The sequence below is a fragment of the Diachasmimorpha longicaudata genome, chromosome 18 (genome assembly GCF_034640455.1).
Source record: "Diachasmimorpha longicaudata isolate KC_UGA_2023 chromosome 18, iyDiaLong2, whole genome shotgun sequence".
Lineage (NCBI taxonomy): Eukaryota > Metazoa > Arthropoda > Insecta > Hymenoptera > Braconidae > Diachasmimorpha > Diachasmimorpha longicaudata.
Genome location: NC_087242.1, coordinates 2,006,819 through 2,025,420, shown reverse-complemented (window position 1 = coordinate 2,025,420; position 18,602 = coordinate 2,006,819). Strand labels below are relative to the sequence as shown.

The following is an 18,602-nucleotide window of genomic DNA, read 5'->3' as shown; positions in this document are numbered from 1 at the left end:
AAAGCTACCAATCCCTTAACCCTCCACGAATCCTCGTAGCGACCGGACCCCGATGTTTCCTGGAGAGGAAGTAAAAATCCCCGAGGCAGGTAACGGTGACAAAAGCTCGAGCAATTTTTAAGTCATGATAACAATGAAGTCATGATAACAATGATGAACTTTCTTTTATTACTCCAAATTTTCGAGAATAGTTGAACTGAAATTCACCGGTTCAATCGATTTTTGAGCGTCATCGACACGTCTCAATGAAGAAATTACGGAATATTCTAGTCCCCCAAATGAAACAAATTATTTCCAAATTTTTTTAAACCAACAAAATGAATTTTTATTTCACACCCATCAGTATTTCATCTTCGTCGATAAAATCACACTCAGTTCACGTCATTACACCCAATTAACAATTGCTTTCGTAAACGTCATCAGGTCACCACAAAATTCCCCCACTCCCCCACCCCCAAAAGACACCCTTTACTGAATGAGTTCCTTTAATTCAGTGTCTCATCATCTGTTGGCCACACGAAATTAATTTAAAAATAAAATTGTAGTGACAGATTATTTTCAAATTTAAAAACCTCCCAAAATTGTCTCTTCTCCATTTTTTATTGTACCATTTATTCAAGTTTTCATTTTACCCCACTGAATTTTAATTTTATCCCTCGTATAAAATTTTTCCCAAAATTTTCGATAAACAACTTAAATAAGTACCAGAACATCACTAAAATTTTCGAACACTCGTTTCGTTTTTCTACTAAAACGAATCGTTTTCTTCGTTTTTACCCCAGCAAAATTAAATTTTCCACTTTCTACAAAATCCTATATCATAAATTTTGCAAAGTTCATTAAAAAAAATCGTTCTGCTCAAAAATAAATTGGCGTTTCTTCGATGTTGATGATTTTGCAATGTTACAAAATGCTATTTGTCTTCATCGATTATAAACTACCCTCTCCCTGTATTTATACTACAAATTAAAATGAAAACTTTAACGTAGAATGGTAAAAAAAATAATGGCAGTTTTCCAAATTAAAAATTTTCCTTTTTTTAATTAATAAAATTAAATAAAATTTTTAATTAATAAAATATGGAACATGATAACCTTCCATATGAGCTTTTCAAGTAAATACCAACATTGTGGTTCAATCGTAGCCCAACACTCCAAAGGCATTTTTGACAGTAGTATCATTTTATAAACAACTAAAAATTCATCTCGTCGTAATTAACGCTTGTCAAATAACCAGTTAATAACGCGGGTTCATAGGCGAATGCAGAATGGGAATGGGGGTAGTTTGATTGGACCAATTCGAGGCAATTCCTGGCGATTGTTGTCATTCATTGAGCCTTCGGTCGAGTTTAAGAGCGACGAGCCATCAGTTCCATGCTGCTCGTCGACGAATTGACACGTATCCTGGATGATCCATCGAATTTCCCCATCAACCCCACAGACTCCATCCACCCACCCCGGCACCGGCGTCGCCACCTCCTGGAGAAAATGAAAAAACCTAAAAATCCAAAGTTCCAATTCCAGAAAGGTGAATGTCGTCTCCAGGACTGACGATGAAACGTCCACAGAGATGAGCCAAAAAATAGGAATAGCCGATGTTTAGATGGGTAGTGGCCTCTCAAACCCGCATACATCACCCGCCTCCCGTTGGATCCAACAATGTTCCTCTCATTCTGATCCATCGCGATTGGCTCGAGAGCTAGAGTGGATCGTGGGCGGTGCTACCAACTCATCCCTTTAAATATAAACGTGTGTGATATTACCAGTCGTTCACCAAGGTCCGTCACAACTAGTTCACATTGTTAACGCGACTTTGGAACAAGTCGAAATTAATCATAACCGGCCCAACAATTTATAGTAATTGGTTGAGATTCCATTAACACTTATTCGTGAATTGTAACAAACAAGAAACACCGCACGTGATTGCATTTATCAATTTGTGATTTGATCCATTGAGGGGGGAAAATTTTTTTAATTTTTTTATCGACTGAGTTTATGGAGGTTATTGGTTTGAGGTGCGAGTGATTGGAACGAGTCTTCATGAACCTGGTGGATTATTCGTGGCAATCGGCTCTTGCGGATTATCCCAGGGACATCACTGAGGAGTTTATACTTGAGTATTGCCAGAGAAATATCAACGTCATGGATGGCACGCCATTTGATGATCCCATTTTCTCGGATTTTGGGGGACGAACGGGAACGGGGGTCCACAGCATTCAGGTGATGCTGGGACTTCATGGGGGGCATCATGCCAATGAGCTTATTCCACCTGGGGGACATCTGCATAAGTTGGATGCTGCAGAGGACTCTCCACCGCATCATCAGGGGCATCATCTGCAGGGACAGCCGGGACAGGGACATCAGGCGAAGGAGCTGAAGGAATTGGAGCTCGCAGGGATGTATGCACCGCTTGCTCAGGGGGATGTCACCACTTCTAGCTCCAGTCCCATCAGTACCACCAGCTCTGGACTGCAGAATATGCAGATCGCTGGGGGCATCAAGAGGAAGGGGGAGGATAATATTAATTCTATTGCACAAGGTAATTTTTTTGGTGGGATTGGGGAGGGTTTTTGGGGGGGTGAGGGTCGGGAAGGGGTGGTTTGGGTTATTTTTTGTCTGGGGGGTTTGTAGGAGTTTTAGGGCTCGAGGCTTCTGAGGTTGAAATGGAAATTTTGATCGTGGGAGGGATGAAACGGTCTAAATATGTCAATTTCGGGGGAATTAGGAATTCAATTGGAGAATTGGTGGTTGTGGTAGTTTTGAGAAAAAATACTTGAGTGGTTTTATAGAGTTTGGGGGTTGAGATTTTATTTGGCTTGGTGTGAGGCCACTTCGTGGTGGAGGAATGAAAAGTCTTTTTGTGAAAAAAAATTTTGAAGTTAATTGATGATAGGGTTTTATGATTGTGAGTTAATTTATTTTTGTTTTAGTGGAGTTAGTGACAAACGGAAAAAATGTTTTTTTGGGGAAAAATATTGTAGTAAATTGATAAAATTTTATGTTTGTGATTTTTTTGGGTTTATTTGAGCCGCCTTAAGTGGTAAACGGAAAAATGTCGTTTTGAGTAAAAATGTTGCGGTTGATTGATAAAGTTCTTTGCTTGTAATGTTATTTTATTTTGCTTGAATCGATTTCGTGGTAAACGCAAAAAAAATATCTTTTTGGAGGAAAAATGTTGCGGTAAATTGATTAAATTTTATGTTTGTGATTTTATTTAACTTTATTGGAGTCGATTTCGTGGTAAACGTAAGAAAATGTCTTTTTGGGGGAAAAATATTACGGTAAATTGATTAAATTTTATGTTTGTGATTTTATTTAGTTTTATTGGAGTCGATTTCATGGTAAATTCCAAAAAAATATTTTTTTGAGAAAAAAATATTGCAGAAAATGAATAGAAATTAATGTTCATCATTTGATTTGTCTTTATTTCAGTCGACTTCGTGACAAAGAACAAAAAATTCTCAAAAAATCGTCCGGAGCAAATCTCCCTCTAACAAAAGCCTCTAAAATAATTCCCCGAAAAAATCACTTCCCTTACACGAAGAGAAATAACGAGTGACAATCAGAGGTTCATTTCTTCCAAAAGTACCGAACCCATATTTTCCCGAATCAATGCCAATTTATTTGCTTCGATTTATTGTTTCCGATTTGAAAAAATTTATGGCCTTAACATACCACAAATACCATAAAAATGAAAAATTATTCATTTTTTTCTAAATAATATTTTTTTGCCACAATCAAAAAAATCTTTTCTTAATTCCCTCATTTTTTTGCTAACGCACAAACAAATAAAAAATAATTTAAGAACTCACGATAAACATCCGGACGTCTTTCCAAAAGATCAGTAATTCAGGCGCGAACGCAATAATAAATTTGAATTTTGGTGAACAAATTGAAAATAATCCAGAAGTGTTTAGAACTAATTATCAATTATTTGACTGACTGTCTTTATTACAGTAGAGCTCACTGACGTTACGCCGTCGACGAACTATACAAACGATTCGCCTAACGATTTTCCCCGACGGAATGTTCCCTGGAGAACTTTTTCAGGGAAATTTCGCGGAATTAAATTAATTATGGAGGATTTTCTCCAGGAGAATTCCTTACGTTTTTCTGAAGGCTAATTTTCGGACGGGTATTTTCCAATTATATAGTTTCTTAAGTGGTAAGCAGACCATATTCGTTTTTTATATGGGATATCTCACATTAAATTCTTGGATACCAAAGGCATTTTCAATGTCCCATATAATCTTGAAATTTCAAGCAATAATTATTCGGAATTCTCGATCTATCAGAAATTCAATGAATTTTCTGATTTTTTTCAATGATTTCATTGGAAAATCGGTCATTATTTGAGATAGAAATTATTCTTTTTTCATTTCTAAAACGAATAAAAATGTTGTTGAACGTGTTCATGTAAAATTCTATTGAACTTTACAACATTGAAAATTTAAATCAAACTGTGACCACAATTTTAGGAAAGTGCTAATAATAATATAGAGGCAGAGAAATTTTTTTTTCGAAAAGTTTTTGGCAACATAAAAAAATTCGACTGTTGGTACTGAAGGTTTTATTGCGAAAAACGGAAATTTTTTCCTCATTTTGGTGAAAGTTTCGTGAATAAACAGAAAATTTCTCAGAAATTAAAAAACATATTTTTGTATTTTTAATATTTTGTGTGCGAAAAAGGATATTTTCTCAGAAATAAAAAAATATATTTTAGTATTTTTCAATATTTCCTGCCGCCAAAAAAGGGAAATGTCTCCTCATTTCGGTAAAAATCTCAGGAATAAACATAAATTTTCCAAAAAATAAAAAAGGTAACAGCTAACGCTGTTAGCTTTTTTTTATTTTTTCATCATTGATTATCTAAATTCCGTACGTTTTTTCATTCAATTGGATCTTCGGGAAGTTAGACAAATTTACTTAACATTCCAATCGACCTTCTTGGATCTACAAAATAAAAAAAAACTAACAGCATTAGCTGTTACCTTTTTTATTTTTTTAATTAGTTATTTTTTTATTAATTAGTTATTTTTCTCAACCGATGGATTTTAGCATAAAATCTCCGGTCATACAGCGAATTAGCTGAGTTCTCCCTCTAATTTTTCCGTGCGTGAAGCTTCGAATTTGCCCCCTGATCGTGAGTTAATGGGCCTGACTGCTCATACGGGACGAGATAGAATGACACTGAAAGATATTGAATGATTTTCTTCCGGTGTTCGTGCTGGGCATCACTAGTCACACTAGATCCCCCTCCCTCGAGTCCTTCTACGCACAAACCGCAATTACCAACGCACACGAAGACAAAAGTCGCATAAAAATTGCTGCCCCAGGCACTAGAACCGAACTGCAAAATGTTAGAATATTGGGACGTGTTTTATTCAGACATAAAAAAACCTATCAATGTCATAAATTTTGTAATTAATGACATGAGTCTTCGTAAAATCAACGAAACAGCACTAAAAAATTTGAAGATCTATAATTTTTTATTTGAGTTTAAATAAAAAATTAATAGAAATCCTCTAAAAATTTTTATCTAAATCAGTTTATTTTATTGTACCTTCCGTGATTCTTTGTTTATTTTTTTTCTTTAATCAGAGATTTGTTAATACTTTTTTAGAAAGTTATATATGTTAACTATGTAGTGATAACATCTACTTAATTGTAGCAGCTACTTGTCAACGGTTAATCTACTGATTTAATTTACTGACAATAGAAAAATATTGTTATAATAACACGGTTACGGTTATGGTAGTTAGTAGATTTTTTTGCCACTATACGAAAAAAAGTTTTTTTGATTCACTCATTTTTTTGCAAAAAAATATTTTTTTATTCACTCATTGTTTTGCAAAAAAATATTTTTTTGATTCACTCATTTTTTTGCAAAAAAATATTTTTTTATTCACTCATTGTTTGCAAAAAAATATTTTTTTATTCACTCATTTTTTTGCAAAGAAATATTTTTTTAATTCACTCATTTTTTTGCAAAAAAAATATTTTTTAGAAGGAGTTGAATGATTTTTCATTTTGATGATATTTGTCGTCTTTTAAGGAATTAAATTTTTGAAAATATCTAAAAATAAATGGAAGCATTTGGATTTTCATTGATTGAGAAAAATATTCTTTTAGTGCTATGGAAAGAAATATTTAAGGAATTTATCCCCAACATCACACCCTCTCCATAAAAAATAAACTAATGATCTTCGTTATTACCTATTCAACTTAATTTTTATTTATCAATTGTTACAGTAACAAATGAACCACAGCCTACAAAGAAGGACTCGAAGAAAAAATCTAATAATGACGGGATCAAGAAGAAAAAGACGCGGTAAGAGACGACTTCAATAATAAAAAGATAAATAGACGAAATAAATTCTATGAGGTTTCAATTATGATATTTGTAAAATTCGTAAAAATACTTTCTTGGAATAGATTTCTTTTCTCCTTAATCTCTTCTCGATTCTTCCAGAAACCTCGATCGAGGGTTATCGAGGGTTTTAGTACAATTATTCCAGCTTTGGTACTTAATAAATGAAGACGAAAATTCAATAGCGAAAAGGTCAATTCGTTTAAATCGTTTGTTTACGAAAATTAATTTTTCACGTGGACAGATTCGAAGATGTTGCCCGAAGGATTCCAACTCTCGGAATTATGTTGAACGAAAAAATTATTATTCAGTAAATAATTTTGGATACACGGAAAGAAATTTTTAGTAGCTTATAAAATGCTACAATAGTCAAAATTGTTTAGGAACATTGTACTAAAAGACCATACGTCATTTATTTGAAAATTCCATAAATAATACAGTCAAATTCAGAAGTGCTACATTTTCAATTTGAGAAAATGCAAATGATTCTTTACCATTCACCATCGCACTCTTCATTTTACTTCGCAAGTAAAAAAACGGACAGAACCCAAATTTAAAATCGATTTAAAATCCATAAAAACAAAAATTTTAACAATACTACTATCTAGTATGGCAACATCATCATTGAATATACACATCAAATGACTTCACGTTATTTCTCATTAAACTAAAATTTTTCTTTTTTCTCGTCCGCTCTTCAAGCCTCGCCCCAAGGCCCTACTGCGACGCTCCCCCCTACGGCCTCTCCCCCTCCATCTTTCCAGACCTAAATTCCATAAAATACCCAACGACCCTAAATCTCCAAAATGTGCTTACAGAACAACCTTCACCGCCTACCAACTCGAGGAACTCGAACGTGCGTTCGAGCGTGCGCCCTACCCCGACGTCTTCGCCCGCGAGGAGTTGGCCCTAAAGCTCGCCCTCTCCGAGTCCCGCGTCCAGGTCTGGTTTCAGAATCGCCGAGCCAAATGGAGGAAACGCGAGCCGCCTCGTAAGACCGCCGGCTACATGACAACAGGTGCTGGAAGTGCTGGTCTCTCCGGCTCCTTCACCTCCCTCAACAACAGCCTCAACCCCTTCGCCTCCAGCACGAGTGTGACAACGGCGACGCCACCAGACGCCTGGGCGTACTCCCCCGCTTACGACCTGGCCCCCCACATGAATCTCCTCAGTCCCTCGAGCTCCCCCTACTCCGGCTCCTTCGCCGGACCGAGCAACAACGGCTCCGCTTACTCCTACGCCACAATGTTACCCCAGCACGACGCCTCCCTCTTCACTAGCCCCAGTGGCAACACCATGCGCGTCCACCAGGACTACATGACCACCACCAACAACAGCCCCCCACCCTCGAGCCTCACCCGGGCTGACTACCAGAGCATGGTCTCCGCGCACTCACCCCAACACTCCAATCATCTGGCCGCAGCAGGAAGCAATTCTCTGTCCGAGGATGAGCACCAGAACAAGCAGATGGATTACGTTTCTGGATTGAGCCCAGCGGATAAGTACCATCACGAGCAGACGGACTACTCCCATCAGGAGGCATCCCATATCAAGCAGGAGTACAGCATGCACTCACCACCGTCAACTGGACGCATCAAGAACGAAGTTATGGTGAAGAGCGAGGGCTCGGGACAGCAAAACTACGTTCAATTACCACCTTTTTTGAATTAACGAGAACCCTCAGGAGGCGGGGGGGTTTCTATCGTCAGATGCAATAACGTGCCTTTGGGATTTACTGGGGTGGGAGGGGAGGGAGGGGGATTGGTGGAGAATAGGATTCCGTAGGGGTTCAGACGCAGACAAAATGCTCGCGATAAGAATTTCATGAGGGGAGTGCGGAAGAGTAGAAACATTATGATAAGTAAGCCGATGACACTTGAGCTGCGAACAAATGTTTTAAGAGTAACATTTTTTTGGGGGATTTCAATCGAATTTTGGATCTTGCTGGATAATCGATTGTGATGGCGAGATAGAAAAATGGGAAAAAATCCCGGTGATTACGTTTATTGATAGAAGTTTATTGATAGAATTTTGGATCTTCCTGAATGATCGATTGTGATGGCAAGACAGAAAAAAGGAGAAATAATCCCGGTGATTACGTTTATTGATAGAAGTTCACTTGTATAAGTGATAATGAAATGTCCTATCATTGTCAGGGAACAGTATTTATAACAATTCATAAATGAAATTATAGATAAAGAGAAAAGTCTGTGAAAAATTACTGTACCAGGTACTAGAATCGAGGTGCAAAATGCTAGAATACAAGAAATTGTTTTGTTGACACATAACAATTCCTATCAATATCGTAAATTTTGTAATTAATGATATGTGGCTTCGCAAAATTTGGTAAACAGCACTATAAAATTTCAAGGTCTATCATTTTTTATTTGAGTTTAAATGAAAAATTGAGGAAATTTTTTTAAAAATTCCTGTCTAGGTCAGTTTATTTTATTGTGGATTTTTTAATTTTTTACTGTGCCACACAACAATTTTTCGGTAACTCAATGTGATTGGTTAACGATTCGCGCCGAATATATCCGATTATTGCCGACATTAGACTTTGAATTTTTATGAAGCCGATGCAAAATGTGTCCTAAGCCGACAATGAAATTTTCCTATACGATATAGTAATTTTTCTCAGGTCAGTAGTTTGCACCGAGATTGTAATACAGCGCAGTAATTTTTGCCAAAATCACACTATAAAAATTCTCATATTTTTCTCTCCGCGTAACCAACCACTCAAATGTGAATGAATAAACAATTACGTTCAGCATAAATTAATGCTGATGAAAATCTCTAAATAATCGCACAAACGACCAATTTACAACCACCTCATGTTGTGAATAATTTGTACAACACCGAGCAATACTCTTTGTATTTTTCCTTTTCAAGAGATATACAATCCCATCGTTTTAAAAACACTTCTGTCCTTTTTTCGATTTTATGAATTTTAACGGTATGATGAGTACAAATGTTAACACACAACACTACGAAAAGGAAATTTTAAGATAAGTGGCGTCATTAGCAGTGAAAATACGAATGGAGATTGATTATGAACGCAAGAATTGTATGTGAGAATGAGAGGGTCATCGGCGACGGTCACTGGTCACTAAATACCTTTTCAAAATCAGAATTGTCAAATGACAGTTTTTTTTTTTAATCGTATTGATTTTATTTAATCAAAATAAATCGAATGAAGTTCATCAGGCGAACGATTCAAATCATTCAAACGATGTCTTTGATATCTGCCTGAGTTAACTATGACGTATCATAATCTAAAAAATCAAAAAGAATTTTGGGAAAAAATCGTCATTTGGTGACATTGACTAAGGTATTGCCAGAAGGCTGATTATTGGCCGGAAGGCTGATTACACCTCTAGACTTATGAAGACCGTCTAACGGCAACAAAGTCAATAAAGTCAATGACCTAAGGTATCAAGCAATTTACCGATGACGAAGATAAATACTATCAAAATGGCAAATCATTCATCTCTTTGTAAAAAATATTTATTTGCCTCTATCCAAAAAAATACTTTTTGATTCACTCATTTTTTTGACAAGTCTACGGAGAGGAAAATCTGTGAATGTAGTGTGACTCCGACAAAAATGACTTCACTGTCTAATGAAATTTCTATTAGGAGTGTGAATAAGTCTTTCCCGTTTTTTTTCAAATTTTGAGCCTTTATTGTGAAAAAATGGTTACAAATGAATTATTGAAAGTATTGGCCGTCGTCTTCTTGCGTTTGACACGAATCTTCATCAAGCAAAGTCGCCAATTCTTGATCTTCAAAGATTTGCGGCCGCCCGGAACGCTCCTTGTCTTCCACGTCGAAATCACCACTTTTGAAGCGTCGAAACCATCCGCGAACACTTGAATCATCGACACAACCTTCTCCATAAGCTTCCTGAAGCAATCGATGCGCCTCGGCAGCAGATTTCTTCAAATTGAACCAATAAAGTGAAACTTCCCGCAAATGACGTCGACTCGGCTCAAATTTCGACATTTTCACGATATCAAAAATTTATGATGCGAAAAAATTTCAACTAATGTGTTAGTGTGGAATTGTTGACAGATGAATAAGCTTTGATTATGACATATGTAACCATTGAATACTCGCACAGTATTGGTCGCGGCATCTCTTACAAAAAACGGGAAAGACTTATTCACACACCTAATATATCTTCAAAGAATAAGTTGTCGGTAGATCAAATATGAAGACTAAAGTTGTCGCAGGAGTAATTATTGTCGGTAAACGGAAATAAATTTTTGATAAAAATTAGACCTCCAGAGGGTGAAACGTGGGACAAAATGACAATGAACCACTTTTTAGGTGAAGTTTTCTTGTGAAAATTACACTAGGAGTCTAATTTGTGTGATAAAACTAATCTTTGCCTCTCGTTTCACCCCCTGACGTCTAATTATCACATAAAATTTTTTTCGCATTTTGTCTGCGGGTCAAAACCCGTGTTACCGAGAATAAGGTCGATGTTATTGGTACGGGAATACGACTACATGAGGAAAAATGATGGGCAGAAGGTATTCAGTAAATAGTTAATGATGGATCCTCCTAAACTGATGTTCAGGAACGCCGTCACTGGCTCGGTGACCAGCGTCAGGCCAGCGTCAGGCCAGTGTTAAGCCTGCTGCAACGTTGTCACATTGGTCCACAATCGACTGACCACATGCACTAGCTCCAGGCGACGATTTTCGCTTGAGTCTCACAAGATTATTATTTCCGCGACAATGACGTGGTTCAGGGGAATGAAAATGTCACGAGTCCCTTCGAGAGGGGTTGCACTGAGTGTTGTAATTTTTAAAAATTTTCTAACTTATAATTTTGCGTAAAAGAAAAAATCAAAAAAACGGCGCAGCCCTCATCGAGCCAGTGACGAAGGACTGCGGACAATCAGATGAGGTCTAGGACATTAAAAAACCGCCAGCGGTTTTAATGAAAATTTTTATAGACATATTAAAATTCATTTAAGCACCAATAGATAAGGAATTTTTAAAGTTGCTGGGTGTACGTGAAATTAAAGGGCGCATCTGCCACTCAAGTATTTTTTCTACATTAAGGAGCAGTCAGTAATGTAGGAAACATTCGAAAATGATCCATGAGCCTTCTAATCCTCGAGAGAACTGGATTTTCATTTTTACATAATTGATTAATGGATTATCAGTATGAATAATTACATCGGCAAATTTGAGGTGATGATAAATGTTGAGAAAAGCCTCCAGAGCCCGATAATTGTTTGTTATTTTTTACGCGTGTTAGATTAAGGCGATTTTCTTCCCTGAGGTTTTTTAAAATTTATAAAATTTGGAGATAATCCTAGTTCTTCCAGACACACCAAAGATAAGTCCTACTCCAACAACTCAAATTGGATCCATTTAAAGTCCAAACGCTAGTGCTCTTATCGTCTCTACATTTAAGTGCTTACGTTAAATATATCGAATAAAATATGTGGTCTAGATTTATTTTACAGCAGTCTTTGCGTTTTATTTGCATTAATAAATAACGAAATATTTACATCATTCAACGGATGCTTCGTTTGATTGTGTCTCCATTCATCGGTCTCTCTACTCAACTCCTCAGGGGTCTTTTTACTCGGGCTGTCATTCCTGTCCCACACACTATCACCTGTGAAGTGGTACTCCCTCTCGATTTGGTAGGCACATAGAGCCAACAATTGACTGGGGGTGAAACGATTACTCTCCTGCATCTGTTGATTCACTGTCATGAGACTCGATAGTGGATACTCGATTTTATCCCTGAAAATAGGGGACACTGCATCAGTCATGTGTCAGTTGGATTCATGCGGGCGGTATTTGGTGGCAAATTATGGATCTATCACATTTTTTAAAATTGAAATAATCTAGTGAAAAAACTTGGAGCATTTGGGATTTTTTATGTGAAACTTCTTTGTGCTCGTTGGGCTGTAGTTCCAACATCGTACGTAACGAAAAAGCGACAGGAAAAGGGAGGGGATGGCGCGCGTGGTGGGGCAGTCGGACGGACAGAGACATGGGAGAGAAACGAAAAGGCGATAGATTCGGAGTAGGAACATGGCTCGTTTTGTTAACATTGTTACGTGTCCCCCTTCGAATACTCATTCATTTGTCTATGATCTGAACTTGGTCAGAAGAACGACTGTCTTTTGGATAACATTAGTCTGTGTGTGTCTCTCTTTGGAGCTCTTACATGACACATCGTAATACTTCTTGTAATTAATAAACCGCCCCAAACATTTACCAACCTGTGTCGTCTTTATTCTTCGCTGGATATAACAATATGATGAACAATACTAATAAAACGTTTGAAGTGAAACTTCTTTGCGCTTGTTGGGCTGTAAATCGAATATCGTATGTAACGAAAAAGCGACAGGAAAAGGGAGGGGATGGCGCGCGTGGTGGGGCAGTCGGACGGAGAGAGACATGGGAGAGAAACGAAAAGGCGATAGATTCGGAGTAGGAACATGGCTCATTTTGTTAATATGAACATTACTAATGAAACCTTTTTATTAATATCGGGATAGTTCACTGGGAATTACCAATCCAGTGGCATCAAATGCTTTTTACACATTTGAAAATCATGAAATCTCCGGTCTAACTTATCCTTCAGTAAAATTCCCGAATTTTAAGCGGTACGAAAATTATAATTTCGTAATTTATTTAAATATATACCCTAATAGGAATATTGGAGATCAATTTCCTTGTTTTCTGTTCATTTTCAGGGAAATATGGAACAGAAATTGACTATTCTATTTGGTTTCTCCACGAGATCCCGAATTTTCAATGACAAAATGTTCTAAAATCTTCTTGTGTGACTCAATAAAAATTTCGGAAAACAATCACAAAAAATTCAGACAAAATTTTTTAACAGTCTATGGCTAAGAAGTTTCACTTCTGTCGTGCATAAATTTTATACACATATTCTATTTCTGAATAGAAGCAGTATAAGCATTACAAGCCTTATAATTTGAATTTTCAATTTGTTGTATCATTTCGACTTGTTATCGTTATTAAAATTCGAATGTGCATTTCTTAGAAAATCATGAAATCAAGCGTACACAAACACGCGTTTGCACGTGTACGTGCAAACGCGTGTTTGTGTACGCTGTAAGGTAAATGTAACAAAAAAATTTCTCGATTGTGCGCCGGGAATTCGATGAAATTGAAGAATTTTCCCACTCAAATCTAGATATTTCGAACTCTATCCATTGACATTAGTTACTATTCCAGTCTTTTTTTAAATTTTATATTTCTCTTGAAAATATCTTTTCCTATAAAAAAAAAAATATTTCTAATTAAATAACGGCTCAAAAAAATTGATTTTGCAGATAGAGTTGATAACAAAACTCAGTTTAATTATTCGGAAATTCATAAAAACTATTAAAAATCGATATGAGAGTATTGTGGACCTGTTTAAGTATTTATCCTCAAATGCATTCAATCATAACTTCAATTAGTCACGATAACTCTCTTGATAAACTCTATTGCGAGGGAAAAGGGAAGAACTGCCTGAATTAATGTTGCCATCTGGTGGATTGCAAGGTGATGGCTGATCACCACCTTAATTAATTTTTTTTCATTTCCAGAGTTCTGAGTATTGTACGATAACACTAGGGTAATGAAAAAGAATTCTAAAAATATTAAAAAATTTTTGATAGACCCATATTTTACAATTGGTTTTCAGGCATTAATTACAGAATGATTTACATTCTGAAGATTTTCCCTTAATCCCCCCCCCCTGATGCGTTAAAGCGAGAGTTGATCACCACATGAAGAAAAGTTTTCGAATTCTCAGGGTTCTACAAATTATAGAGTAAGTCTATTGATAATAAAAATTACTAAAAATAATTAATAATTTTTCAGAAAATGATATTTGAAAATAATCTTCTTTGATTGAGCCCCTCAAGAAATCATTTACTTTTATAGCCCCCCCCTCCCCCTCCTCCACCAAATCAGGCATTATCAACTTGGTATTTATTGCTGTTATAGTAAAATATAATTATAATTTAAAAAATCGTGTTCTAAATTATTGTTTTTTTTCATGATATTTTCATTTTTTTGGAGGGCACCTCTGCTTGAGGCAGGACTCCACCAGTTTCAGATAAAATATAAAAAGAAATACTAACAAGCTCTTCCAGAATTAATAACTATCTCTTCCAGATAGTTCAGACAATCCAACCGGACCTTAAATTGAATATTTGATAATGAAAACATCTTACCTAGAGTAAAGAAGTAGCTGAATATTTTTAAAAATATCATCAACATCGAAATACTCCATCAGGTACATCAAGGTGTCCTGAATAGTGACGAGATCCACGTGTTTCCACAAGGGATGTTTCTTGATTCCCTCCTGAATTTCATCGGTATTCTTGTTTAAATATTTCTTCAACAGAACAGCGATCTCTTCCCCCTTCATCCGATGCACCCCCGACCGTAGAAACCGATCAAAGTTAGTTTTTGATCTTCCCAAAGTGCTCACTGTTATCCCATTGACACGCAGATAACGGAGATATGCAATTCGCTGTTGGATGCCATCCTTTGTCAACAGAATTTGCAGTAGATTTGGATGATGTATTAATATTTTCAGTTCCGGGGTGGTCTTTATCGTTTCAACACCAATGTCGACACTGGCGGAATTCGCCATCAATATTTGGGGGACGTTTAACACTTGCTCGGCTGTTATTCCGAGATCCTCGAGTTGCTCCTTGACATGAAAAACGTTTTGGTACTTCATTTTGAGGAGGGACGGGTGATTTTTCAACAACTGTTTCGTGGAAACACCACAAATTTCCGGTATGTCGGTCAGGATTTTTCGCAGATTGGATGATGATATCCGCGAGAGATATTTCTTCTCTCGAATCTGAAAGAAATAAACAGATTTTAACGAGATTGTAGGACGTTCAAGTGAATGTTTCGATTAAAACTGTGGATTGAACTATTAAAGAAATTTATGCAAATGAAAAAAATAAAGAAAAAAATGTAGGAAAAATAATTAATGACGAGTTAAGTGATTACAGCAATTTATGCACATGAAAAAAATTAATAGAAAAATTTGGAAAAAATATTGAGTGATGAATGAAAAATAATTTTCTTTTCTTTTTCGATGTCAGGCTTCACAACTTTCACAGTTGCCCTGGGTCTCCCCACGTTTAGACACGTTGTACATTATAGATGGAGACAAAAATAACTAATCGTAATACATATATGAGATTTAAGGTCCAGTTGGATACACTAAACTATCTGGAATAGATTTGGAGAGTTTTTGTTTTTATATTCTAACTGCAACTTTCGCGTATCCTGCATCAAGCAAAGATTCACAAAAAAAAGATGAAAATATTCTAAAAAAAGTAAAAAAAATAGTCTGAAACTATAGAAGCTAGTCTTTTCAATTTATATGTGAGGATAATTGCATTGTATCCTCTCTAATTATCAAAGTAAATTATCATTATTCATTTAGACGAGTGTCTTATTTAAGGGGTTATTCTCATGTGAGCACTTCAAAAAATCGATTTTTTTTTTTTATATTTTGACAGTAAAACCTATTGAAAACATGCTGTGAAAAATTCAGACCGAAATTCATAGTATTTGATAAGTTACAGCTCATAGTCGCCGACGTGTCGTAAGCGATTGTCTACCAGGCTTTCAACTTTAAACGCGTTTTTCTCGAATCATCATTTTCTGAAAGGGTCAAGGTCCTACAAGAAAAAGTATTCAACCGATTGCTTTAAAATTTACATATGTTCTTCTACTCATTTATAGTTATCGTCCCTACCACAATTGTTTATTTTCGACAATATCTTCATATTTTTTTTAAACGATTTGTAACGAAAAAGAAGGAGATTTTCGTGATTTTTTTTTGAAGTTCGATATTTTTTTTTTTTTTAATGAAATTGATTATATTTGGTAGGGACGATAGCCACAGATCTACTGAATAATAATCCATTCGATTTTTTTAGTTCAGACAACATGAACAGCCGCTATCACCTTGATCAGTGAACTACCTTTTTTTGTTAGGGACTACTTTGACTTAAAAAAAATATATGTTAAAAATGTAAAAAACGAAAAAAAAAATTTTTTTCGTATATTTCAAAATACAAATAAAAATATATTGAAAAATCAACATGATTGAAGTTTGTTGTCGCATAAAAAAAAAATTCCGAAAAAGTGGTAAAATATAGGCGTTCACACGAGAATAACCCCTTAAGATTCACCCTTTGCATCCGTCACAATTGACGGCTCCAGAATCAATGGACTTTTCATCTTCGTGAATATTCCAGGACTATCCTCAGGTCATTCAGGATTAAAGCGCTGGATAATCCAACTCATAACGTCACAGGGTAGATGAAAATTATCGGAAATAATAAGTTGACATTCATCACCTGTGGTTTCTACTTTGTTATCGGCAAAAAATTTTAAAAACACTTAGTTTCCACTTAAAAAAGAACATTTACCAATTGCACAGATATTCCAAGCTCATTGTGGAGAATATCGAAGCACTGTCGCAGTCTCGAAAAGCTTTTGTACCTCAATGCCTTGGTCATGGTTTCGATGAGCTTGTGGCCAGTGTCTGGTATCTCCAGCCTCCACTTCAGCCAGTGGGCCAAGCACTGCTTTCTGTATTCCTTGACAGTCATCAACTCGTTCAGGTCAACTAGAGCAGGAACGTCGGAGGGAGGTGCGTGGAGGTGGGAGCATAATTTTTCGGATATAACAACATCATCTGGTATTTTAGTGTAGGCTTTGAACGTCACAACGTGGATCCTCGATGCACACCTGGATCAATTGTTCTTCGTTTCACTACCACGCGTGAAAAAACTCATAGAAAAATCTGAAGTTTCTTTAAAGGTTTTACGAATTCTATTAAAATCAACATCATGGAACATCTAGCTGCCCTTTTAAATGAATATTTTTTGGGAAACATCTACAGTTGATTTTTCTGCATAATTAATGTGGCAGAATTTTTTCTATCAAAATTCTTGGGCATAATTTTTCCATGTTTTTGCTTTGAAAATAGAATTTCTTCGGAGGGATTCCCTTGTGACTTACAATTTCAGCATTGCAGTTGATATGTACTGTGCTCCCATCTCCTTCAGCAATAAAATTCTATTCTCTAAATCGTCCTCACTGAACTCCAGAAACTTCAAATCATTGATGCTGTCCTGCAGGTCCACATTTTCCTTCTGTCTTCAATAAATTGAAATAAATATTAAAATTCACTGCAAATAAAATTTTTGGATCATCTAAACTAGTTAAATTGCCAATTTAAAAAACATTGAAAAAAGTCTTTGAATATTTTGTATTCTCTTCTTCATGCACATCATAAATTTCTGTAAATGAAAAAGAGAAATACACTGAGGAAAAAAATAGTGACAAAGAAATATTTTGTGGAAAGCAACGAATTATTTTTCAAATTAATGGTATTGATGGTAATTCAAGGCAATCAATTTTTCGAAATGTTTACCAATGAATCCAAACAAAGAAATTTCTATTGTCTCAGGGAAATATTGTTCTGGGACTATTGGAAGAAATATCTTTTTGATTTTCACTCGTTATTTCAATCTAACAAAATAAAATAGTCCACATCAAAGAAAGCCTCGAATTTGTTGTTGCATATTTTCACACGTGCACATATAATCCCCAAAATAACAATGAAGGAACATCAGAGTTGAAGCTCTCACCCGGCATATACGACAATTATTAACAATCCTTTCCTCATCGAGTCTAATGATACGCATGTTATTCTTCAAGAGGGCCACCGCGTAGCCCTTGTCAACCCTCAGGTTGTCCTCCACCAATTGTGTATAAATTTTGAAATCCATCGGCGTGTATCCCATGCCGCTTTCCCTCCACTTAATTAGTCTCGAATACATCCTCACACAGCTGCGATTATGACACTTCAATATGCCTGTCAATAAAAATCTAGTCCTGCCAGCGCTGTGCATATTTCCCCCCGTCACGAAATCATTCCAGTATTTTAACAAAATCACACTGTTTACACTTTCGATAAAAATATTGCTCTTCAGCAAGAAACAAAGTTTCTGTTCAGGTTATTTTTAATATCTCATCTGCCATCTATCGTCATTATTCAACATCACATTCAGCTCCCCAGTTCGTTAGCTCGTGCCTCTTCCATTTCAACATTCCCCTCTACTTCCGGACTGGGATTTGGGTTCTGGCATTTTGTTTCTCACCAAAAAAACATTCTCATAATAACAAGAACAAA

General features: G+C 36.1%; 2 protein-coding genes across 3 annotated transcripts; one reads left to right on the top strand and one right to left on the bottom strand.

Moving 5' to 3' along the window:
• Positions 1–22: 22 nt before the first annotated feature.
• LOC135171120 (transcription termination factor 5, mitochondrial) lies at positions 23–18,498 on the bottom strand. Of its 2 annotated transcripts, none has more exons than XM_064137465.1 (6): positions 18,058–18,498; positions 17,426–17,563; positions 16,831–17,152; positions 14,599–15,239; positions 11,899–12,139; positions 23–1,478 (listed from the first exon to the last, which is right to left on the bottom strand). In XM_064137465.1, the coding sequence occupies exons 1-6, from the start codon at positions 18,093–18,095 to the stop codon at positions 1,251–1,253; spliced, it is 1,608 nt and encodes a 535-aa protein (XP_063993535.1). In that variant the 5' UTR covers positions 18,096–18,498; the 3' UTR covers positions 23–1,250. The 2 variants fall into 2 exon arrangements, with proteins under 2 accessions (XP_063993535.1, XP_063993534.1); XM_064137464.1 differs by having other exon boundaries at positions 26–1,478; positions 17,426–17,559.
• On the top strand, positions 1,461–11,845 carry LOC135171124 (retinal homeobox protein Rx1). The gene is made up of 3 exons (XM_064137469.1): positions 1,461–2,538; positions 6,252–6,330; positions 7,188–11,845. Exons 1-3 carry the CDS (start codon positions 2,040–2,042, stop codon positions 8,038–8,040), a joined length of 1,431 nt encoding a protein of 476 aa, XP_063993539.1. The 5' UTR covers positions 1,461–2,039; the 3' UTR covers positions 8,041–11,845.
• Positions 18,499–18,602: the final 104 nt, after the last annotated feature.